The sequence below is a fragment of the Hyposmocoma kahamanoa genome, unplaced genomic scaffold, assembly GCF_003589595.1.
Source record: "Hyposmocoma kahamanoa isolate Upper Pololo Valley unplaced genomic scaffold, ASM358959v1 102, whole genome shotgun sequence".
Classification (NCBI taxonomy): Eukaryota; Metazoa; Arthropoda; class Insecta; order Lepidoptera; family Cosmopterigidae; genus Hyposmocoma; species Hyposmocoma kahamanoa.
In genome coordinates, this window is record NW_020653337.1 from 8,217,494 (window position 1) to 8,242,348 (window position 24,855).

At 35.6% G+C, this 24,855-nt stretch overlaps 1 protein-coding gene across 2 annotated transcripts; it reads left to right on the forward strand.

Moving 5' to 3' along the window:
- Positions 1 to 24,700, forward strand: LOC113237349 (carnitine O-acetyltransferase-like). Of its 2 annotated transcripts, none has more exons than XM_026473771.1 (13): positions 1 to 30; positions 2,161 to 2,193; positions 3,019 to 3,267; positions 4,028 to 4,239; positions 4,797 to 4,950; positions 14,066 to 14,240; positions 14,617 to 14,804; positions 15,760 to 15,860; positions 16,401 to 16,523; positions 17,785 to 17,907; positions 19,693 to 19,891; positions 21,233 to 21,370; positions 24,195 to 24,700. In XM_026473771.1, the coding sequence occupies exons 1-13, from the start codon at positions 16 to 18 to the stop codon at positions 24,408 to 24,410; spliced, it is 1,926 nt and encodes a 641-aa protein (XP_026329556.1). In that variant the 5' UTR covers positions 1 to 15; the 3' UTR covers positions 24,411 to 24,700. The 2 variants fall into 2 exon arrangements, with proteins under 2 accessions (XP_026329556.1, XP_026329564.1); XM_026473779.1 differs by lacking the exon at positions 1 to 30 and adding an exon at positions 1,428 to 1,852.
- Positions 24,701 to 24,855: the final 155 nt, after the last annotated feature.

Genomic DNA, 24,855 nt, shown 5'->3' on the forward strand with positions numbered 1-24,855 from the left:
ACACATGAAACGAGGATGACCGCAACTAAGGTAAAACAACACACTGTGCAGTGGGCGCTGAAGAGTTTAAGCCTAAGGTTTTGTCCTACGATGCAGTAAAACCATTTCCGGAATTCGAGATAAAGTAATTAATTAATATTTGGTGCTTTTAACAACTCTATGTCGCTCCCAAAGAGTACCTTGTTACATACATATTGTAAGTCGCTCCTTGTAGCTATATCTATACATGTATCTATGTGGAACACCTTAATCCGACTATTGTGATTATGAGTAGAGATGGGTTTTTACCCGATAAATATCCGTCAAAGGATAAATATCTAATAAATATCAGTTTTTACTGAGTATTTATCCTAAAACATGGATATTAATTTTTTGTGTTTTTTATAACAAAATTCATTAGAATTTATTTTTTATCGAATAATTACGTACGATTACTTCTCAGTTTGCCATTGTTTTATGTAACAATACTGTTTTAGTACCTACGTTTTTCTAGTCGATAACATCTCACTAATTGCGGTGGGAATGTAAACTAATTGCAACATACTCACATCTCACAACATTCGGTAGTCTCCTTCACCGGGAGCATTCGCCTGCAATGATAGGATTGTTCATTTAACAATCTCTTCAGATTGTAAGGCTTCGACTCAACCAGGTATGGTGGAAATGTTTTCAAGACTTTATTTAAGTTAAATACCTGCGAGTGCCCGTAAGTGCCTTTGAGTGCCCGCGAGTGCCTATGAGTGCCTATAAGTACCCGCGAGTGCCTTTGAGTGCCCGCGAGTGTCTTGAGTGCCTTTGGTGTCTTTTAGTGCTCGCGAGTGCCTTTGAGTAGTTTGAGTGCCTTCCACTCAAGAAACTCAGAGACTACCACTTAATATACTACCTGTCCTGTACATGCTATTAAATTATACCAATGTTTACAATTAAACTTAAAAATATACTTTGTTTTACTAAATATAAATAATAAACCATAATTAAAAATATTTATCCACTTTTTTGGATAAATATTGAGTAAAAATGGATAAATATGGATATTTATCCATATTTATCTTTCTAGTGAGTATTTATCTCAATGATATTTATCCATTTTTTTCATTGTTTTTTACACTCATAATTAGAGATGGGTATCTCTAATTATGAGTGTAAAAAACATGTATCTCTAATTATGAGTGTAAAAAACAATGAAAAAAATTATAATACAAAAAAGTCGTTTGGCTCCATTGACTTAATGTTTGGCTCCATTCGGTTTCGTTGATTAAAATTGTTCAGTACATACATTCAACGTTTGACAGGTGTCACATCGGAAAAATATATTTTTTTTAAATATGAATTTTTTTTATGACCCAACACAACATTATTATATACCCACTAAGTTTTTTATTTTCAATTGAACGTTCTTCCCTTCGTTTTTCGACGAAACGTTAACAAGTTTCAAAGTTTGGAATTTGGATTGACGTAATAAACGTAGTGCTATTATCTCAGAGCAAGTGTATTATGTGTTCTCATGCCTTTTCTCCATTAAATAATGCTCAAATGCTCATGCATGGTTCATAGACAATTCTATATAAATAACGCGATTTGGTTGTGGAAGTTTTTTAAAATTACCTAATAATATCTTAGATATTATTAGATTTTGTGTATTAGATCAACAGTCAAACGAGACCGGTTAATGTTAACAAAAAACTAATTTTTTTTAAGTGTACGTGTTCAAAATATATATAGATTGTCAGTGTTGGTTGAAACTACACTACTTTCACTTCAAGTGTCTTGGTAATAGCATTCTCGTACTCGAAATTGATGGAAGTTTATAAAAGCTATTACACGTAGTTGCAATAGAGCTTAATAAAACAAGGTAAATTATTATATCAATGTTTAATTTATACGATATATCAGCCAATTTTGTTGATAACAATTAGCAAACACGTATAAAAATTGGACTCTGATCTTTGTCCAATGTATGAATTTTGTTACGTTTCTTTCATAAATGATTATAATTCTCACCCACCTGATAAGTTTCTTAAATTATTTCAATAGTCCGTGATAATTTTACGATAGTTGCATTTAAATATCTTTATATTATAAATCATTGTAAATATAAAATAGTGATAAAAATACTTTAGAAAAAAATAATTTAAAAATTTATATCAATAATTTTTTCAGAACCTCAAAATGATGCGAGGTATTCAGAAAGTGGTAAGGAACATTACATTTTTACAATACAGTTTTTAGTCCATCCTGAATTAAAAATAAAATGGCCAACAAGTTAATTAGAGCCTATTTATTGCTCAACATATTTTTATATTGTCACCTTGTCTGACAGGCCTGTGCCTACTGTGGCCTTAGATGTTAATTTTCAATGAAAATTAGTAATTACTGTTACCTGTGTGAAGTAGAAAAATGGTCTAATGGCAAATTACATTTGCCTGAAAAAGTCAATCTTAAAAGGTTAAAAGTACCAAGAATAAATGGGCATGTATGAAGAGATTGATGGGAGTGGAGAAGGTGAAGGAGGTTTGTCAGGAGCATAGTAAGTGGAGGTCCATAGTCTTTGCCTACCCTGGTCGCAGACAGGGGCGTGATGATATGTATGTATGTATGTAAGTTGCACCCCGCATAGAAGAATGGCATAAGTGGAATTACGTCAAACATGCTTATTGCTTCATTACATACAGAAAACTATAACCCACATCCTCTGCAATTGGTGAGGATGTGGGTTATATTTTTTGTGTCTAATGGAGCAATAAACATGTTTGACATAGTTCCACTTATGCCATACTTCCATGAGGGTTGTGAAGCCAGTCTTAACTCTTAACTTGCGGAAGTTAATTGGCCATCCATAAGAACCGGAAATAGGTCCATCTCGGATCCGCGACTTCCGTAAAGGAAGAGTTGATTAGCGCCATTGTTATGCTGGCAAATAATGCTTGAAACTAAATCATTGATTTGCTAGTAGAACAAGAACATGAACTCAAAAAATTGCAATACTCATTTAAAACAGCAGAGTTTTTATAATTTCAGTGTAGTCATAACAGGTGTATGTTCCTGGAGCCCTATGCAAGCTCATTATTAGTGACTTGCAACTACACATCCAGTAAGCCAGCTCCGAATCCCCAAAACCTGCCCAGGCTCCCTGTGCCAAAGCTTGCAGACACACTGCAGAAATACTTGAAGACTGTAAAACCTCATTTGAATGATGAAGAGTTTGCTGTTACCACATCTCTTGTTAAAGATTTCTTGGCTGAAGGAGGCCTGGGGCAAAAGTTACAGGTTAATCTTGTTTAATGTTTATAATATTCATCAACCAAATACGTAAAACACTGAATACCACATTACAGAAAAAATTACAAGTCATAAAAAAAGGAGATGAAATATGCGTAATGTTAGGTGTAGTATAGTACTAGCTGTTGCTCGCGAATTTGTCCGCGTCAAATTAAAATACAAAACAAAACAAAAATATTCCATTTTCCAAATGTAAGGAAATAGATTTTCGATAGAAAAGGTTTTTTAAAAATACTTTGATACCCAAAGACCTCTTTTAAGGGTTTGTTTTGAAAATGTACCCATACAAACTTTAATGCCCCGTTTGAGTTCTTCGATGCCCTAACTTACCCCTTTTTGGGGGTTGTTTTGCAAAATCCTGAAACATGTGATTGTTTATGTTTTGTACTTAAAGTATCTAAACAAAGTAATTGCACCCCGCATTAAAAAGTTTCCATACAAACTTGAATACCCCATTTGAGTACTTTGATATTCTAACTTACCCTCTTTTGTGGGGTTTTGAGTCTGAAAAATCTGAAACGTGTGTTTGTTTATTTTATATTACTTAAAGTTAAACTAAGATAGAAGCAAATCGCATCACGCATTACAAAGTTCCTACTCAAACTTTAATACCTCTCCCAAGTCTCCCATATTTAGGGGTAGTCTTGAAAAAATGTATGTGAACCATTTACCATTTGTTTTATCGAATATTTATAGTAAGTTACTATTATTGATATTCGATCTGTATATACCATGTATAAACTTTCAGGGTTTACTACAAAGCAGAGCCGAGAAGCACATAAACTGGCTTGAGGAGTGGTGGCTAAACACTGCCTACCTAGAGTATAGGGACCCAGTGGTGGTCTTCTCTAGTCCTGGTCTAGTGTTCCCCTTTAGGAAGTTTCCTACTCAAGAAGACCAGCTGAAATATGCTGCCAAGACCTTGCTAGCTGCTTTGGAATATAAGGCTTTGATTGATGGGTAAGAAAGCAATGAAAATATAATGTTATCAGTCAACACTTTTTCTTGGTAGTTTAAATACTTTAAGGGTAAAGATAGTAATTCTTGGCTTCTTATCAAATAAGCAAAGATGGCAAAGCGATTATTATGTTTAAATAATAGTCTTGTTGCTCATACTTAGCTAAACGCTATTTTTACACTTTGTAGCAGTTTGTATTAGTCAATAGCACATCAAAGCTTGACACTTTAGACTTTATTATTCTTATTGCGAACTTCATAGAGTTAAATTTATATCGTAAGTTTTTAGCTTGACATGCTCCTGACCCTGTAAAAAGCTTAGGAAATAATGAATTATATCATTGTACGCAGTAATAATAATGCTGTTTACAAAGATGTTTCATAATAATGTATGTCTTTAGTTTTTATATTAAAGCCTTGTTTTTGAATAACATGGCTTTACTTGGAAACAACTTAGACACAAACATGTAAAAAGAGAACCCCCATTATATAGGTAAATGTTTTTATTTACAGAAATATTGTTGGTGAAACTACATTATATTGTAATACTTTATTTTCAGCAATAAAATACCAACAGAAATGATGGGCAAGAGTCCACTGGACATGGGTCAATACAAAAAGGTGTTTGGGACTTGCAGAATACCTGGCGAGAAGAGGGATAAGTTATCATACAACGAAAACAGTAAACACATAACTGTTATACATAATAATCATGTAAGTTTCTAAAAGATAGCTTTGCTATTTTTATTTAGATACTAATAATAATATTTTTACCTTTTATATTAAATGACTTATATTGATAAATGATAAATGAATTAGAGTTTCCTTATAATTACTTACAGTGTTGGGCGTTAATCAATTAAATTTCAATCAATAATTCAATCAGATTAAAAAATCAATTCAATAGAAATCAATAGCAATTAAATCAATTGCGACGCGTCGCAAGGTTAGGGCCCCGGTTAGGTTAGGTTAAAAAAAAAAAAAGGTTAGGCGCCCGGTTGGGGCCCCCAAGCGGGGACCCAACCGGGGGCCCTAACCCCAACCGGGGCCCCCAAGCGGGGCTCCCAACCGGGGCCCCCAACTGGGCCCCCCAACCGGGCCCCCTAACCTGCCCCCAGCCGGCCCCCAACCGGCCACCTAACCTGCCCCCAGCAGGCCCCCACAACCAACACCCTAACTCCGCCCTAACGCCCCCATATGCCTTATAAATTTATCATAATTGTCAGTTTTAATTGTTAATTGTTAATCAAAAACATTGAAAAGATTGAAAATTGATTCATTGTTAATTGTAGATATTTGCAATATCTTTAAGATATCTCGCAACTAACAATTGATCAATCGTTAATTGCTGTTTCGCAATTGACAATTAATCAATTGTCAATCTTTAATTGCCAGAACAATTAAATTATCTTATATAGAGATGAAATGGATAGTGATCTGACTGGATATCGGATATCCGGTGGGTACCTAGGCAGATAGCCGGATATTCTGCGGGCACCTAGGTCGGGTAGCCGGATATCCGGCCGCCGGATATCGGACCTACTACCGTAAACATGTCGCGATCGGTTTACAGCGCGTATCGCCATGATTGATTGATTAATGAATGATTTTACTTTCACATTGACGATTTGATTTATTGTGGTCATTATCTTGTTTCAATTTGATTTCATTAATTTGTTTGTGATCTAACAAATTCTAATTCTTGATACCAAATTTTCCAAAAAAAATTTTAATCTACTTACATGTTTCATTATTGTAGGTACACAAATTGTATTTGAAGACAGGTCAAATCGATCGTGATCGCGATCCTTTCATTTGATCGTCTGGCAATAACAAGTAGTACTTAAAATTTAACAAAGTTTGCAAGAGTTTGAGATTGAAAAACTATCATCTGAAGCTGATCTCGTTTATGAAAATAATTAGAACCAACTTTTACCACTTAATGCAGAACAACTGGTCTTCATCCACCATAATTTACCTTTATTGAAATTTGAGTACTAAATTTACAGATAACGTTATCTAACTTCATAGTTCTTTCAGTTTCAAGTAATAAACAGATTGTCAACGACCCTGTAGTTGCTGTTTATCATATTACTATTATCTTTAATCAATAAATCTATTTATTTGGCGTACTAATTATGAATTTTTCTCAGTTTGAAACATCCGGTATTCGACCGGATATTGTTTTAATATCCGATATAATAATAATAATAATAATAATAATAATAATAATTGATTCATACATGAATCAATCACTCCATACTACAAGTATACACCACAAACTATCCTAGAAAATACAACACACAAACTTTACTACGACCGCGCCATACTCACTGACAGAACTATTCATTTTAATAGACCTGACATAACTTTACAAGACAAATTAAATAAAATTACATACTTAATAGATATTGCAGTTCCTAACACACATAACATACAGAAGACCATAATTGAAAAAATTAGTAAATACGCAGAGCTCAAAGATGAATTAGTTAGAATTTGGCGACAGGAAAAAGTATATGTTATCCCAATTCTTCTCTCTACAACAGGCGTTATTCCAAACCAACTTCTTCATAGTCTTAAATTATTAGGTTTTAAAGAAAACCTCTACATAACATTACAAAAAGCCGTAATTTTGAATACTTGTAGGATTGTGAGAAAGTTCATGCAGATGGAAGAGAACGAAGTGGGTCCTTAGTACACTCTCACCATATACATACAAGCCCTACAGCATTTACTTGATTTCGGTCCGTAGATGCTGTTAAAACCAGTCAACAGGCTGAGAGGGAAAAACATCTACAATAATAATAATAATTTATTTCAAACAAAGTTCATAGCTGGTTAGTAACAATTATCTTAAAACTATGTTATAACAAATTATATTTAACATTATAAATGGCAACATTAGAGTGCATATGACACGCATTCCAGTGACTTACTATGGGGCAATCTACCCGCTCCAAAATGGTATTTAGGAGACCGCTGCCGCTATCCCGCACGCGCTTCATCACCGAGGCTACTCGTTTGCGTAGGATAGTCTGAAAACTATCCACACGCGCCTCGGCAAACATACCAGATGCGCTGCAGAACCGGGGCAACCCCAGCAGCATCCTAAAACCATTATTGTACTGTACGCGTAGGGCATCAAGCGATTTGCGAGTACATTTGGCCCACAGGCTGCACGTGTAAAAAGTTTGGCAGTATGCCTTGAATAAGGTTGTTTTTACTTCCTTATTACATCGTGCAAACCTGCGCGCCAACATGTTGCTTCTCACCGACAATGCCCTACGCTCCCTCTCTACGTCCAGGTCATCAGAGAGGTCCACGTTGTCCGATATCCGGCCGGATAGGAAAAATAGGTCGGATACCGGATAGTTATCGGGTATCCGTTTCATCTCTAATCTTATACTCGTACACAGAAAAAAGGAATTCTACTAATAAGAAAGAGCAATTTCTCAAAATATCTGCTAATTCTGGAAAATTATTTATTAAAAGTAATAATACCAAGCGAGGAGCTTGGTTACATCATGACAGTGGACCTATCGGCCTCTCGCATTATAATAACGAGTCAGAGGGAAAAAAATCGCCTTCGCCGTCAACTGATACGCAAATATCGCCTAGAAGATCGGGAAATATTTCTAAACATACGAAAAATCGACCTATAAAGGATTTAAATAGTACTACCTTAAAATATGTCGAACTAGATAACAATAAAGAAGAGATAACGCAAGATTCAGTATCATCTATTATGAATCACGCGTCTCAGCTGGACCTAACGCAATGTCGTAAGCCAACGACCGGCGAGAGTTCAAGTTTAAACTCCCCGAGCGCGGCGGTGACATCTTGCGACGACCCTCAATTTCGTGAGAATAACACAGACGGTTGGACGACAGTAACATACAAGCGAAACAAGCACAATTATCGCTATACTGGTAAGAGGGGGACAGCATGTGATACGGAATGCTACGCTAAGTTTATGGCGGCTGAGAGAAAAATACCTATTTTTATATCTAACGTAAATAAAAATTGCCTAGAAACAGATATAACTGAGTACATTAGAGCAAAAACAAAAGAAAACATTGTATTAGAAAAACTGAATACAAAGAAGAAAATGCATAACGCTTACAAGTTCTACGTTTCTGAGTCCAAAGTTTCTTTGTTCTTGGACCCAGAATTATGGCCACAAAATATTGTTTATCGGAGGTTTATGCACTATAGGCCAAATATTACGAAAAGACAGACTAATGTCGGCGGCCCACTTACACTCATAAATGGATAAAGTTGATAATCAAATCGGTTTAATGAGTGATGACGTTACGATACGTACAATTAACATGGTTAGTTTTAACTGTAAGAACGTTAAGAGATCGATAGATTCCATCAGGAAATTATGTCAATCAGCGGATATAATCGCGCTTCAAGAGACTTGGCTGAGGCAAGATGAGCTTCAGTATTTATGTGAAATTGACGGCAGGTTCGGAAGCACGGGAACGTCGGCGATGGACCCGGCCGCCGGAATGTTGGTTGGCCGCCCTTGGGGTGGGGTTTGTTTACTGTGGAATAAAAGTGTTTTTCCTAATGTTTCTATTGTTCAGTGCGATAACCCGCGAGTGTGTGCAATAAAGATAACATTGCCACAGAAGTCTATCCTTGTGTTCAGTGTGTACATGCCTACGGATAAAAATGTGAACTTAGTGGAATTTACGGATTGTTTGAGTTTGGTAAGTGCTACTATTAGTAATGAGGACATTTGGACAGCATACATACTGGGGGACCTTAACGCGCACCCGAATGAACTTTTCTTTAATGAAATGATGAGTTTCTGCCGCGAACAAATGTGGACGTGCCCGGACATTGAAATATTAGGTCTTGAATCGGACACGTTTAGTTTCATTAGTGAGGCCAATGGGGCTAAGCGTTGGTTAGACCATGTTTTGACAACTGAATCTGCGGCAAGATCTGTTGTGAACGTCCATGTTAAATATGACGTCACGTGGTCAGACCACTTCCCTTTATGTGTAGTGTGCAATTTAGGTGTAATCAGTTCGGGGCTATTATGTAGTAATAAGCGGATGACTAATAAAGTTGTGTGGGGGGAAAGAAAATCTGAACAAATAACATTGTATACTAAAATCTGTCATGGCGAACTTAGTAAAATTGACTTTCCTGATGACCTCCGCACATGTTGTGATGGTTGCTGTTATGAACAGGGCCATAAACAGATTATTGACAATTTATATAATGATATAATTAGTGTATTAAGTGTGGCAGCCACAACCTGTTTTTATGTAAAACGTTCCACGAAGAAAAAACCAGTTGCTGGCTGGAATAAACATATAAGTGCGGCTCATAGGGAGGCTAGGGATAAATTTAATACATGGGTTTTGTATGGGAAACCTAGATGCGGCCGTTTCTATGATGAGATGCAGAGAAGTCGAACCATTTTCAAATCTAGACTAAAATGGTGTCAAAATCACAGTCAACAGATTAGAATGGACATCTTGGCATCTCTTCATGAAAACCATTACTTTCGTAGCTTTTGGAAATCTACAAAAAAGCTAAATGATAAGCCTTATCAACCGGAAAGTGTTGACGGTGTAAGTGATCATAAGGATATAGCCACTATATTTAGAAAACAGTTTAGTGTTGAGTCGCCCTTGGGTCCGTCTCGGAGGATGGTTGATGAGGTGCCGAGTAGCCAGGAGTTCGTTGCTAGATTTACTGCCAAAGATGTGGACAAAGTTGTGAAATCTATGTCGAGAGGGAAATCTCCTGGCTACGACGGCCTCAGTGTGGAACACTTAAAACATGCTGGGCCTCATCTCCCACGAGTTCTAGCCTTATTATATAATGTATGTTTGAGCCACTCATATCTGCCAGATGCTTTAATGAGAACTGTTGTAGTTCCAGTCATTAAAAACAAAAGCGGTGATGTGAGTGACAAAAACAACTACAGGCCGATATCGCTGGCGACTGTGATTGCTAAGGTATTAGATAGTATGTTGAGCACGCATCTGGACAAGCACCTAAACATTCATCAGAATCAGTTTGGGTTCAGGTCAGGATTATCGACAGAAACAGCTATATTATGTCTGAAACAGACTGTAAAATACTATACGAACCGTAAAACGCCCATATATGCCTGTTTTCTCGACCTATCTAAAGCGTTCGACCTGGTGAGATACGACCTTCTATGGGATAAGCTGAAGAATACTGATTTGCCAGCAGAGCTGTATAATATTATCAAGTTTTGGTATTGTAATCAGGTGAACGTGGTAAGATGGTCGAATACGTACTCGGAGCCGTACAGGATGGAGTTTGGGGTGAGGCAGGGGGGAGTTACCTCACCGAAGCTCTTCAACCTATACGTCAATGCGCTGATAGTGGAGCTCAGCAGCACTCATGTCGGCTGCCATATTGATGACGTATGTCTCAATAACATTAGTTATGCAGACGACATGGTGCTGTTGAGTGCCTCACCTTGTGGTCTCGTCAAGTTATTGGGAATCTGTGAAAAGTTTGCGCTTAGTCATGGCTTGCTATATAACGTTAAGAAAAGTGAATGCATGGTCTTTCATGTCGGGGGCAAGAGTCTGCCACCAGTACCACCTATCCGGCTATTTGGTACGCCGTTAAAAAGGGTGGATACATTTAGATATCTGGGGCACATTTTGACCTCTGACCTGAGGGATGATGCAGACATTGAGCGAGAACGGAGGGCGTTGTCTGTTAGAGCGAACATGGTGGCTCGCCGATTTGCTCGTTGTTCGGCTGAGGTAAAAGTAACTTTATTTAGAGCCTTTTGCACGACTCTATACACGAGCAGTTTGTGGGCCTCTTACACGCAAAAACAGTACAACGCCCTACGTGTGCAGTACAACAATGCTTTCAGGGTGCTATTGGGGCTGCCTCGCTTCTGCAGCGCCTCGGGGATGTTCGCGGATGCCAGAGTTGATTGTTTTTTTCACAACTGTGAGGAAACGCTGTACATCCCTGGTGCGTAGGGTGCGGGCCAGCACCAGTGGTATCCTGAGAGCATTTGCGGAGAGGTTTGATTGTCAGTATCTGAATCATTGTCATATGATCCATATACTGAAAGTCAAGCCTCACTAAAGCTCTGTCAACCGCATATTATGTAAAATGTTAAATTAGCTTTAGGGGTGTATTATTAACTTTAGGATAAGAAAATGTAACTAACATTGACTATGATCCCAGTTGGTCGAAATAAAGATGTTTGAATTTGAACTAACTAATAATAATAAAATATTGTCATTACAAAAATACTGCTTATCTTTTTCTAATGCAAATTTACTTTTAACTTTATTCTAACTTTTAGACAAATACCTTCAAAGATTGAACACTCAGAAAAAATTCCTTCGATCCGGTCGAAGGAATTTTTTCTGAGTGTTCGATCTTTGTATTAATAATTATAACAAACTAGTGGAGTAATTTCACAAAAAAAAAATTGAATATCAATTCAATAAAAATTTAACAAATACCTTCACTTCAAGATTTTATTTCATTTCTAATCAATTAATTGGACATTACTTACATCAAGAAATTTTTACCCCTTACATAAAGAAATTTTTACCTCTTACATCAAATTTAATTAAGCTTAAATGAATTCAAAATTTCTTGGGTGTATAATAAGAAAATATATTCTTAAACAAAAAAAAAGTAGTTTTCTATTCAGATTAATATTCTTAATTGTAAAGTATATTTTTAAAGCAACATTTCGTTGCGTTTTCATAGTCCATGGTGTCGTGACATGTCGCTGAAGGCGCACGCAGTAACGATTGCTTTTACTTGTGCTTGTAATCATAAAAATCATAAACAGTCATTTTTTTTTTTTTTTCAAGTCAAAATCGAACATTTCTAATAACTATAATAATATTCTAATATCAATATTTTGTTGAATCTATAGTAGTTTTGTGACTTGAAGTAAATTAATTTGCCCTTGTATTAAATATTTCTGTCTTATAAAATACATTTTTGAGATGTTTTTTTACTATTATCAAGTAATTATTCTCTAGTCTATAGGGAGAGGATCGATTTGTTGGATTTAATGAATTTGTCTTCATAAAAAGAAATTTGTCTTTTTCTAAGCAATCTGTTTTTACCGTGTACAATTCTTATAATATTATTGTAATCATACCGTGGTAAGAAACTTGTAAATTAGTGATAATCATTTAGTGAATAACCACAAAGTTATCTCTACTCTACATAATTGTAATTATAATATTTGGTAACATAAATTGTAATAATTCGTAAGAAGTGAAAAATATAAATTGGTGAAATTTTGTAAATAAAATCGGTGTTGATTACTACTATAATACACATATTACGACGGAACAGAATAGAATTCATTTATTGTCTGACTGTAGTAACATTAAATAATTACCGTCCTCACAGCCCACGTAACTTTATTACATGTCCTTCCGGACAAGTATGGAAGTTGTTTATTTTGTCTGTAATGTAAATACAAGCATAGTATGGAAAAGCGCCATATTATTTAAAAATTCGTAGAATATTCACTTCCGCATTGTTTAACATGACGCGTCCGTACAAACATTTAAGTTTTGGGTGTTTCTTACACGATGACAGTTGTCGTGGCGACAGGGGGCACTAGATTAGCATTGGTTTATATATTTTAGTTGCAGTAGAGCTCCTTGTGAAACAGTTTGTCCAGGTCGCTAATTCCCAGTCTTTACCACTAGCGACAAATGGGGAAAAAACCCATATGTTACCTGGTGGTGACAAATGCGATAAAAAGGTCCTTTGTTACCACTGGCACATGGAATTTAAAATATCCCAGTAGTTGCTTACTAATTCTACAAAGTTAGTTCCGAATAAATATTACCAAGGATAGAATTAAGCGTCAATGAGTAAAAAACTGTTTACTGGTTGTTTGTACTATACAGATGGCACATGCGTCATCGTGACGGCTTACTCTTTTGTCCTTTTGTATTCTAAAATTTTGCCAACTATACCTCTGGTAATTACTGGGATATTTTAAATTCCATTTGTCGCCAGTGGCAACAATAGATGTTTTTATCCCACTTGTCACCACCTGGTACATGTTTTTTTTTTCCATTTGTCACCAGTGGAAATCATCACGGGCAACAGCTGAGATTTTTTTATCCCGTTTGTGATGACAAACTGGTAACATATGGGTTTTTTTCCCGTTTCTCGCCAATGGAAATCACCACACTGACAACAACTGAGATTGGGAATAAGCGGTTCAGGAAAGTACTGCCACCGCTTACGTCTAGGTGACGGGCGCGGTGGCAGTGCTCCTCAGATCTTTTCGATTTAAAAATCTCAGGCGCCGTGCAAACTGGCTACCGAATATTTTCGACTGCCGCAACCGGCGATTGTGTCCAGTTGCCGCAACCGGCAACTTCATATTAATTGTATTAAAATAAAATATTCGCTTCCAGTTGCCGATTGCTTGTATACAATACAAGACACACGTTTGCGCCGAGGCTCAGTGGCACTGTGATTGTTGTGGACAGGTGTGTTGCTTAATACCAAGCACACGACTTGTTCGCCTCGTCACTTGGTATATTAAAAAAAATCGATCACAACATCAATCAAGATAGTAGCACCGATTGGCAACTCTTGGGTGCGACAGGTGAATCTTATGCTAGTGACTTCTTGCATATGATTCACCTTATAGTCGCAATCGACAAATGTCATCATGCGAGAGTCCTAGTTACAATATTATAAGTGATCGACAACGAAGCCACGATCGTGGTTGCAGGACTATTCTCACAATTTGTAATTCAGTGAGTTGGTTCACATAGTTTTGAAAAAATACGTATTCCAGATTTTTCACGTAGACATGTGGGGCGAAGACGGCGTTCTACTAAGCGAGGACCAAATAATACAACAGTTGAAGAAAGTAATCGAACAGTCGTCAACACCAAACGTTAAAGGCGTTGGTATCCTGACTTCAGATAACCGCGACAACTGGGCAAAGGCGTATCAACAGCTTATAAAAGGTAATATAAGTTCTGATAAGCATCTGTATTAACCTATTATAACATTAAACTTTGGAACAATTCATTACGTCTGTTCAGGAAATGCTTCGGTCAGATGACTCTGATGCCAAGTAATTAGTAACTGAAATTGAGAAAGAGGCTTCTGAATCTGGTCTGGAGCAGTCTGGTGGTCAGATTATATCGCGGCTAACTTTTGTCCAAATGTGTAAAAGAAAATTGTTCACACTCACCCACTGCTGAGTAACTGGGTTTTATAGAGTGACACATAAAAATACATTAACCGAAAATGTAAAATGTTAAGTTAATTACAATCAAATAAAATTCATAAATATGTCAATAATAATCACGCAGTACATTGTTATCATGTTATTTCCAGATAATGTAAACAAGCAATCTCTAGAAGATGTAGAGAGAAGCATAGTAGTGCTTTGTTTAGATGCCGCAGTTGGCTTGTGGGAATGTCCGAATAAGGATGCCCGGCAGAACTTAGCTGCAGCTCAAACTATACACGGCTCTGGCCCGGGATGTAATGGTGGCAATCGATGGTTCGATAAGACTGTTCAGGTGCGTAAAAACTATTAGATTTTACTTCAAGCATTCTTAAAGTTGAGCTGAGGTACTTATACCTGGGGTTATCAGTTACCTCGACTTATGTGATCCCAATTTTCAGGAGGCGCAAGGTCTGCCTAGCGCAACCACTGCGCGAGTTCCCAATTATTCCGGTTATTAATATATTTTTTATTTATTACTTTTTTATTTTATGTACAGCTTATTTTGCCTTTTTAAAGTTCAGATTAAGTGTTGTAACCTTTTTAAGGAAATAAATTATTATTATATATTATTATTTTACTAGTACTTTATAGTGATTATAGCAAATTAGTAGCAGTAGATCACAGTAGACTAGGCTAAATTTAACTGCCTCTGTGGCCGAACGGTTACCATGCCGGACTGCCACGCAGAGGTCCCAGGTTCGATTCCCGGGCCGGGAGAAATATTTGTATGACCTACATTTGTTTCTCTCGTGAGTTTGGGTGTGATTTGTGGTTGTCTATATGTGTGTCCATGGCACCCGCGACACAGGGTTTCCCTAGTGCGGGGCTATGTTGAGTGTGTGTGTTGTTATTATTAAAATGTAGTAAAAATAAAATATGTGTAATGTTCCAGTGCCAATAAAAAACTAGATCAGCTTCCAAAATAAAGTTACTTACGTTTTTCATTCTTCAGCATTTGTTTTTGGCTTTAGCCAAATCTTAGAGGATGGAGAAAAATGAAGGAACAAATGGCCATACGGCTGATCCCATCCATACATTTTTTCATCTGATTTGTCAAATTCCCAAAAATATTATACTTTTCGAATTTCTTTCTACTTTTTATTATTGAAGTGCGATATATGATAGTAAATAATTATTTAATGTAATTTTTTCTATGTGCTATATTTTCATTTCTTAATTACCACAATTATTTATATATTATTATTGCTTAAATAAATGTAAAACACTTAATATGTTATTATTTGCAGTTCATTGTAGGCGCTGATGGGCTGACCGGTTTGACGTATGAACATTCGCCTGCCGAGGGTCAGCCCATTGCAGTCATGGTCGACTACATAATCAATTACTTGTATGATTTTTGCTTTCACCTTTATGCTTATTTTACTGACTTAATCGTAATAAAACAAAAAGAATGTAAAAATTATTAAATATAATCTTGGGCTAAGAGAAAATGTATGACGCTGAAATGAGGCTGTAATTTTTAAGTTCTTTTTTCATCACAGTGCATCTGTATAACTAAGAGGCTATCACCGCATAAGTGATGAAACCGACATTTAATTAAATTTAAGTAATATTGTAGAAAAAAATTAGATGTGGGTTACACCACTTTTGCGCTGATAACCTCATTATGTACTTTACAATACGACGACGACGACCTCCGTGATCAAGAGGCTTGCTCATCGTGGATGTCATTGTGTCGCCGTCTCCGAGATCCCGGGTTCGATCCTCGGTCGGGTCAATCGGGGGCTGTACCTCCCCTGCTATTATTAATGACAATTAATACGAGTCTAAAATGCCAGACAACGGCATACAATATTTGAAATAGAGCAAATCGTTTCGGTTTTGTACTTTACACATACAAATGTATTTTAGTGTTTTTGTTCGACAGGGACCAAAATAAGACAAAACCAAACGGTCCATCGGCGAAACCGAAACCGCCAGTCAAGCTGGAGTTTGTGGTGAACTCTGAAGTGGATGGAATGATTAAAACTGCTCAGAACAACTTAGACAAGTGTGTATAACCTTTTTTAACCGACTCTAAATGTTGTGTAATGAAAACATTTTCATATAAAATCGTGAATTAAACACGTTCCAACACTTGTGTGTTTGGTCTTGTAATTAATTGGGCATAATTTCAACATCTCATTTCTATGTTTGCACCCAGGCAAGCAGAGGTCTATCTATTATTTAAAGCATCTTAATATCAAATGTGGACTATGTATATGCTATAGCATTATTACAGCCATTATGACTGACTATATTTTCGAACACAGAGAGGTTCTTTATTTATCCATGACACTGAGTGCGTGCGGACGGAACCTACCAGGGTACGGTTATTTGCACAGGTTGGTTTTGGCATATTTATTGTTAAATGGTTTCAATTTGTTTTGTCTGAGCCAACAAATAGTGACGCGAAGATTTCATATACACATTTAGTTATTTATCTGTTCGGATTCTATTGTTTTCTTGATGTATAGTTTTTCTAATGGGGCTGACATGTTCAATTCAAAGCCCCTCAATACATACAGTTGAAAAAAATATACTCACTTTATTCATGTGACCTGATTGATGATGATTTGTAAAAAGATTGTTTTAATTTTAGACAAAAATCTATCGAAAATGATTTATTTGGAACACTGAATTGAAAAAAATATTCTTATTTTTTTACGTAGTATATAACAGGGTGTTAATAGGGTTACATCCGAGGCGGGGTGGTTCCTCGCGTTACTACGAATAACTTTTCCTATAAACACCACTTTGAAGTAACAAAAAGAATAATGAGTTATTCCAAACTACATGTAAATACAATCATACCCATATTACCAAAGCATATGGAACATTAACACCATATTTATGACTTTTTGTTTTTTGTACATTTCACATAAAATTAGTATTTCCAGAATTATTGTCTTAAGATTACCTGACGATAATTAAAATTTATGTACACGTAACATTTTTATAAAATGGCAGGTTCAAAGAGATCTATTATATTTTATTAAGATGTTACGTGTCGACGTGTAGTATAATATTGTAATAAAATGTCGCGTGTCAACATCGAGTACTCATTTAATTTTATAATATTTTATTTATAATATTAGTTTATGTAATGTTATATTATAATGCCACCTCAGAGGTCTCGGGTCTGCGTGTTTGTGATAATATCGGCTGTTGTTTCCGATTTTCATGACACAAGTGCTTAGTTACTTAGGGATCAAAGCAACTTATCTAATGTGGTATAATATTTAATTATTATTTTCACATTTTGATTTCAGACTCGCCAGTGATTTAGAACTGAATTGCTTTACGTACGATAAGTATGGCAAAAATTTCATTAAGTCGCAGAAACTGAGTCCGGACAGTTATTTGCAGATGGCTATGCAGTATGCTTTCTACAGGTGTGTGGTATAATTGGTACTAGCTTTTACCCTCGACTAAATTACATCCGAGATGAGATTGTAAATGATAATATATCTACGAAATTTTTTCGAATTCTGCTCGACAGAATTAAGAGGTAGGAGGCAGAATTGGGAGGTTTGCAGAACTATGGTATTTTCGAAATAAAAAAATATTTATTTGCCATGCAATAAAATATATTGGGTGTATAAATATATTAGGCTTTCACGTATGCTACACATGGGGTGAAACTATTTTTTCAGATCTAAGTCGCTTACATTTGAGTTTTTTTTTTTTTTTTTTTAATTTTCGATCTCTTTACAGACGCTCATGGTCACGGCTTACTATGATAGAGGTTGGTAATTTGTATAAACAAATATATCGCACTGTTAATACAATAGTGTATTTTTTCACAATCGATGAAAAACGAATACTCACTTCCCGTGAAAGATCATTAAAATTTATGTATAGAGTAAAGTTTATTACTGACATCTAAACAATTTTCTAATCGCCCAGTTCTTTAAAAATAAAAGGGAAGAAATAATTTCATATTTTTGAGGATTGTATGTTTTGGCCAGGACTAGCTCACATAAAGTTTGTCTCATTTTGAGTTACGTAGATATCTTTTAATTGTTTCTTACAATATTCTATCAACGGTTTTATTGACATGTAGAGAATCAAATTTTGGTTTCAGCAATGATTTAATCCTGGAATTCACATATTTTGAGTTACAACACTATTGTAATATTAGTGCGATATGCGATTTAGATCGGAAAAAACGAATGTTATTTCCAATGGCATACAAGTTACTAGCGACTATGACCCATATTTAGTAGCAGTAGAGCTCTTTGTGAAACAGTTCATTACGTCTAATACGGCCATCATAGCTACATATTTATTTGAAACACCAACAGGTTAGGTACACATAAATTTAAAAAGTGAATACCGTCTGAGCCCGCACCTTTGTTAATATATCTTTTTAGGTTTTTAAGTACGTCAACATAATTAAATCGGTGGTGGGCAAAACTTGTTCATTGAACGATTAAGCTGTTCCAGTGTTTATAGCGTAATGGCGCGTTCCCATTATGTCGTGACGACAGATAGTCGTGCAGTTTAAAATGCCGTGACTGGTATATTTAAATGAAGTTGTTCACTTATAGTACAACACGATTAATCGTCGTTCACCACTTGTTTGTCGTTACGACGACAGACTGTCGTGACAATTGGAAGGGCTAGAACGACAGTCGTCTGACGATAAATGAAACGTCACAATAAAAATGTGACGACAGATAATCGGAACTTATAAAGATTCTGTCGTGCAAACGAAAAAGCGGCTGCCGTGTACCGATAAATTCACGAGCTAGTGGGAACAGCTAGACAGTCGTTCTACGATAAAATAAACGTCCACGATACAGTCTCGACAGATAGTCGTGTTATGGGAACAGGTTAGACGCGACAATCGTCTAACGATGAATGAAACGTTACGACATAATGGGAACGCGAGTAACTACTCGCACGACGTACCATTCCTTTCCTTTACGTCTGGCGCACGCGTACACTGGGCAACAATCGGCGAGTACCTACTTTACGCCGATTGGCAAATCTTTTCATCAGGATGACGAGCATGCCATCCATATAATAAGTAGAAGTAAGGTAGACGTCAAAATTCGAGTGAATTTGTGTTCTATAATTTGTATTTAGTTCAGTACTACGTTAATATCCGTGCAGTTATGTTTTCTTATGTGGTAAACTCGAGTAACATGCCTTTTTTCTTTAAAATCTAACAGACTATACAAAACACCAGGAGCTCACTACGAATCGGCAGCAACGCGGATGTATGCGGGAGGCCGCACTGAGACAATTCGCTCCTGCTCTATCGAGTCGATCGAATTCGCTAAAGCTATGCTCGACTCCAATGTGCCGCCCAAGGAGAAAATGGCTGCTTTGAAAAAAGCTATTAATGCTCATAAAGATTACACTGTGCAGGTAATTTATTATTTGCAAACAATTTGTTGTGTAAATACAATTGATAAAAAAATCACTATTTTTTTGCTGTGCATAAGATTCAGTAATAGAACACATTAGTGAAAAATAACAAAAAAATCCCTATGTTTTATGTTAATATTTCCTAATAATTTCTAACGCGTGGACATCGCGCATGACAACTAACATAATATTATCTTAAAATTGCTTTACGTTAAATTAATATTATCTATTGAATTACAAAACAACAGTGTTGTCCTGTCACTTTGAAATTAAATGTTATACAAATGACATACAAATATAGTGCAATTTTGGAGATAAATTATTAATATAACGCAATTTTGAGATAAAATATAATATAACGCAATTTTTGAGACACTATGTTACTTGTAAAATGCGATATATGGGTTAACTATTGTTGTTAAACAATTCATTACGTTCTTTAACTTAGGGCCCTCATCTTTATTTCATAAGTAAGCAAATTACACTTGAAATCATCATATTAATTAAACTCTTCTGCTCATTTGAAACTCTAGGGGTTGCTCTTTTAAATATACATTTGACATTTACAACATTTATTTCAAACATCTTAGATTGAGACTACCTGCAAGAACTAAACAGGTCATTACCACGGATTCTTGTCATCCAAGTACGCTGAAGCTGTATAATCCTTTAGAATGAAGTTTTTGTTTCATTATAGTTTTAAACCTCGTAAATGGCAAATTTTGAATTTCAACCGGAATCTTATTATAGAAGCTTATACATTGCCCCTAAATGAATTTGTGAAGATGACTGTCGAGAATAACTAGTTTATATTTCGTGTTAATGTTATGTCTGTCACTATTTTTAATAAATAAATTATTATTCTTCTCAACATAAATAACATTTTCGTAAATGTACTGTGACCCTAGTGTAAGAATGTGAATCTCTTTAAACTTATCTCTCAAAGACACTCTGGGGCCCAGATTGTAAATTGCCCTAAGCGCACGTTTCTGCAGGACAAACATTCTATTAATATCGGCGGCATTACCCCAAAGCAAAATGCCGCATGTCATTAAACTATGAAAGTGGCTGAAGTAAATCAATCTAGCTGTTTCGACGTCTGAAAGTTTTCGTATTTTTAATCGCGTACACTGAACCTTCTTCGACGTTAAGATTTCATCACGATATTTTCTTCTTCGAAAAGCTCATGGTTTTTTGCACATAAATTTCGAGAAACTCAGCGATGCCAACCCGGATTAAAACCTACGGCCTTGCTTGAGACGCGGTAGGTCAAACCTTTAGGCTACCACGGCTATACTCAACTTTTCAGTAACATGGAAATTATGATTATGCTTATTGCAGGCTCTGCAAGGGTTCGGTGTCGATAGACATTTGCTCGGCTTGAAATTGACTGCAATCGAGAATGGTATCGAAATTCCTAAGCTGTACACTGATGATGGGTTTAAGAAGAGTGCTCATATGAGAATTTCTACTAGTCAAGTAAGTAAACCCTTCACAGATATACTTTTTTTTCGTGGAGAAATCCTCCTAGGATACCGTTCCGCCGCGGGGACAGCGGAGAGTTTATTAGGTATATTAATATACATACATTAGGCCGGACTTCTACGGGCTAAAACCGCACTATGGCCTTGGGTGCTCGGTGCTCGGTGCTCTAGTGGGAGAGATCCGGGATCGAACCTCCCAGCACTTGGGAGAAGCTACATCCCCTAAATGACGAAGCAAGCCACAACGTCCCGTCGTCCACCTCGCGACTGCCAAATTTACACACCGGCACATTTCACGGACCACAAATGAAGTGAGATTATAAAATGGTAACATTTATATATAAATAAATATTAAAGTAGTTATTGAATTAACGTCTTTTAACATTGACTTAGTACAGCCCTACTTAATCGTTATTTAAAAAAATTGAAATTAAACAAAGGTAAGGTCAGGTGGGGTAAGAGGAACACCGGGGAAAGAGGGACAAATATAGTCCCTCAGTCTATAAAACAGACAAACAAATTAGTTTTAACGGTTGTAAAGAGATGTCGCTACGATGTTCCAAATTTGACAGAGAGAGAAAACGAAATTTACAGTTGTGTAGTCTGAAAACACGAGATCGGCGCGTGATTTTTTCTTGACTGGATCTTGGTGAAAAAAAGTGCTGGAGATTATTTTTGTAGAAAAACACGTAGAGAAAATGGTAAAGTTTTAGTTATTTCAGACTAAAAACAACAAATAATACGAATTTCATTGGAATCAAAATCCTAACCGCCAAAAACATTGTTGGGGTAAGAGGGTCTAGTACGTACTTACGGGGTAAGAGAAACATACTTTCCTCTTCCCCCGTGTCAGGGGTGACAAACTTTTTGATGAATTGTCATAATAACGTTTTTTGATAGTAATCGTAAATTTTAGTGACTTCGTCCACATGATATTAATTTCTGACGATATTACAATAATTACAACACTACAATTTATGTGTAAACAATCACACATCTTAAGGTAATTTACAAGGCCAGCAGCAATTCTGGCAGTACTTTTTTTTCAGTCAGGAATTTTTAGAAAATTTCATATTTTAGTCGAAAAAAAATAATTACATGAGCTCTAAAATAATGGCGTAACCTAAGAACAAATACAAAAATGGCTCATTGCACGTTAGCTATGTGGTCACACTACTTCTATACCAAATTTCAATTGATTTAGTTGAACGGTTTTCAAAGTAGAGTGGTTTTGGTGACTAGAGAAGAATAAATTTTGTTAGAAATATAAATTTATTTTTGGACCAAACATTGTTTTCTATTATAACTATATTTAAAAAGTACTTAAGTTACTTAATGTGTTGATTTGTAAACGAGTGGTTAAAAATGTGCTTTTATTATACTTTGTGCAAAAAAAATATGTCCTGTTATGTACAGGCCTGTAGCTTACCATCACGCGCACGACTTGTTCGTCCCGTCACAAAAAAAAATAACAGCCTCGCTTTTTTTAATTTGTCACCCCTGGCCTTAGCCTGTATGTTCCTGTTGCCCCAAAATTAGTTTTTCACTTGTTTTTTTGATAACTATACGTTATTCCAATGGTTTTAAGATAAAATTCGATTCAAATAGTTTTGCTTAGGAATTAACTACGGATATATTTAAATATACATTATATTTATATGAAATTCGATGACAGTTCTTCTTACCCCATTTTTTGGGGGAAGAGGAACGTTAGCACAACCTGAAAGTTTTTGTCAGATACATCGTAAATATTAATTTTAGCGCAATGATAGTTAAAACATGGAAAGCTGATAAACCAGGGCAAGATTAGAGTATTTCGAAATTCGTATAAGATATTATTTATTCCTCCTAGAGCTCATAACATTTGTCTCGAAATAAAGTATGTTCCTCTTACTCCACCTGACCTTATTTTGTGATAAAGCAGAAAGTGCAGAAACATTTTAAAAATGTAACTAACATTGACTAAATCAAACTTTCACAAATAACTTTTTAAATTGATGTTGACGAAATTCACAAGAAAGCAATTATACACTTTGACAAGCCTGTATTTGTAGAAAATCAAAATGTTTTTGTTTTCAAGTTTCATATAAGTAACCAGTTTTGAAAAAACACTACTATTTTAGGAATTTATTTAATTGCATTATGGATAGCCCAAAGAAATGTATCTCGTAAAAACATGGACCTACTAACAACATCGCAGGACAATGTTACTAACATCATAAACAGCTTTTGTTCCATGACTTTTAAATAATTCATCAGATTTTACTTTCATACAAATATAAATACATTTAAATAGATCATTCTAAACGGTAATAAATAACTCTGTACAGCACGAGGATGGAAGTCGTCGCGGAGGACGCTTGCTTTGCATTTGAACTTATTCTACCAAACAGATCTAAAAAGTGTCCGATAGTACAACAAAAATTTTAAACTTTGTTTTTGATAAATTTATTGTTTTGCACAAAGTCATGGAAAAAAGTGGTTGTTTATGATGTTAGTAATATAGTCCTGCGAGGTTTATATTTTAAAAATAACCCTATATAAGTATATATTGACGTATCTAATCTTATAAACAAAAATACTACGAAACATCTCTTAGCTTTCTTTAAAAAAAATACTAAATATAGTATTATATTACAAGGTACAGGTGGCTGACGAGTGACAGAACATTTATTTTTCTTATAGCTCTCTATTCGACAATAACTTTTATTTTTAACTATATGTAACTAGTGTTCAGGTAAACGTGCCGGTGTTTGTATAAGTAACTGTCAGAGGCATATAAATTATAATAAAATATTAAATGACTCATTTAATTTCAGGTTGCATGTAAATGCGACGCCTTCATGTGTTACGGGCCTCTAGTCTCTAACGGCTATGCGACATGCTATAATCCACGTAACGATGACGTCAATTTCGCCACCTCAGCCTTCGTTTCCAACCCTGAAACCAGCTGCGTTAAGTACAGGAGCGCGCTGGAGGAAGCCTTAAAGGATATGCACGATGTTATTTTGCATAGCACTCCTTCTAAACTTTAAGAAATGTTTTGTTATTTTGTGTAAGCCATCACATGTCAAGGACAGAATCAATCTCATTTGTCTGACTCCAGTTGAAGAGGTTAAAATAAATGGAAAACTGCCAATAGCATACACTGTACAAACGTTTATTTAACACGTTGATACAATATAAAATACGATATTTAGCTACAATAATTAAGGATATGAAATTTACAAATAATTCTTAAAATGTTGTAAAATAAATATAATTCTGTATAACCACTGCCCCTGGTCCTATGAGGCTACCTTGATCGTTATCTTTGGCTGTGCACAAAATTACATACACTTTTTTGTAAATATTTATTTTATTATTTTTTTTATGTAACATTTTTGTTGAAGTATAAATCATCTATGCATAGGACCATTTTTATTTATTTTTTAAGAATAATTATATTTGTCAAACAAAATAAATCTACATATACATTTT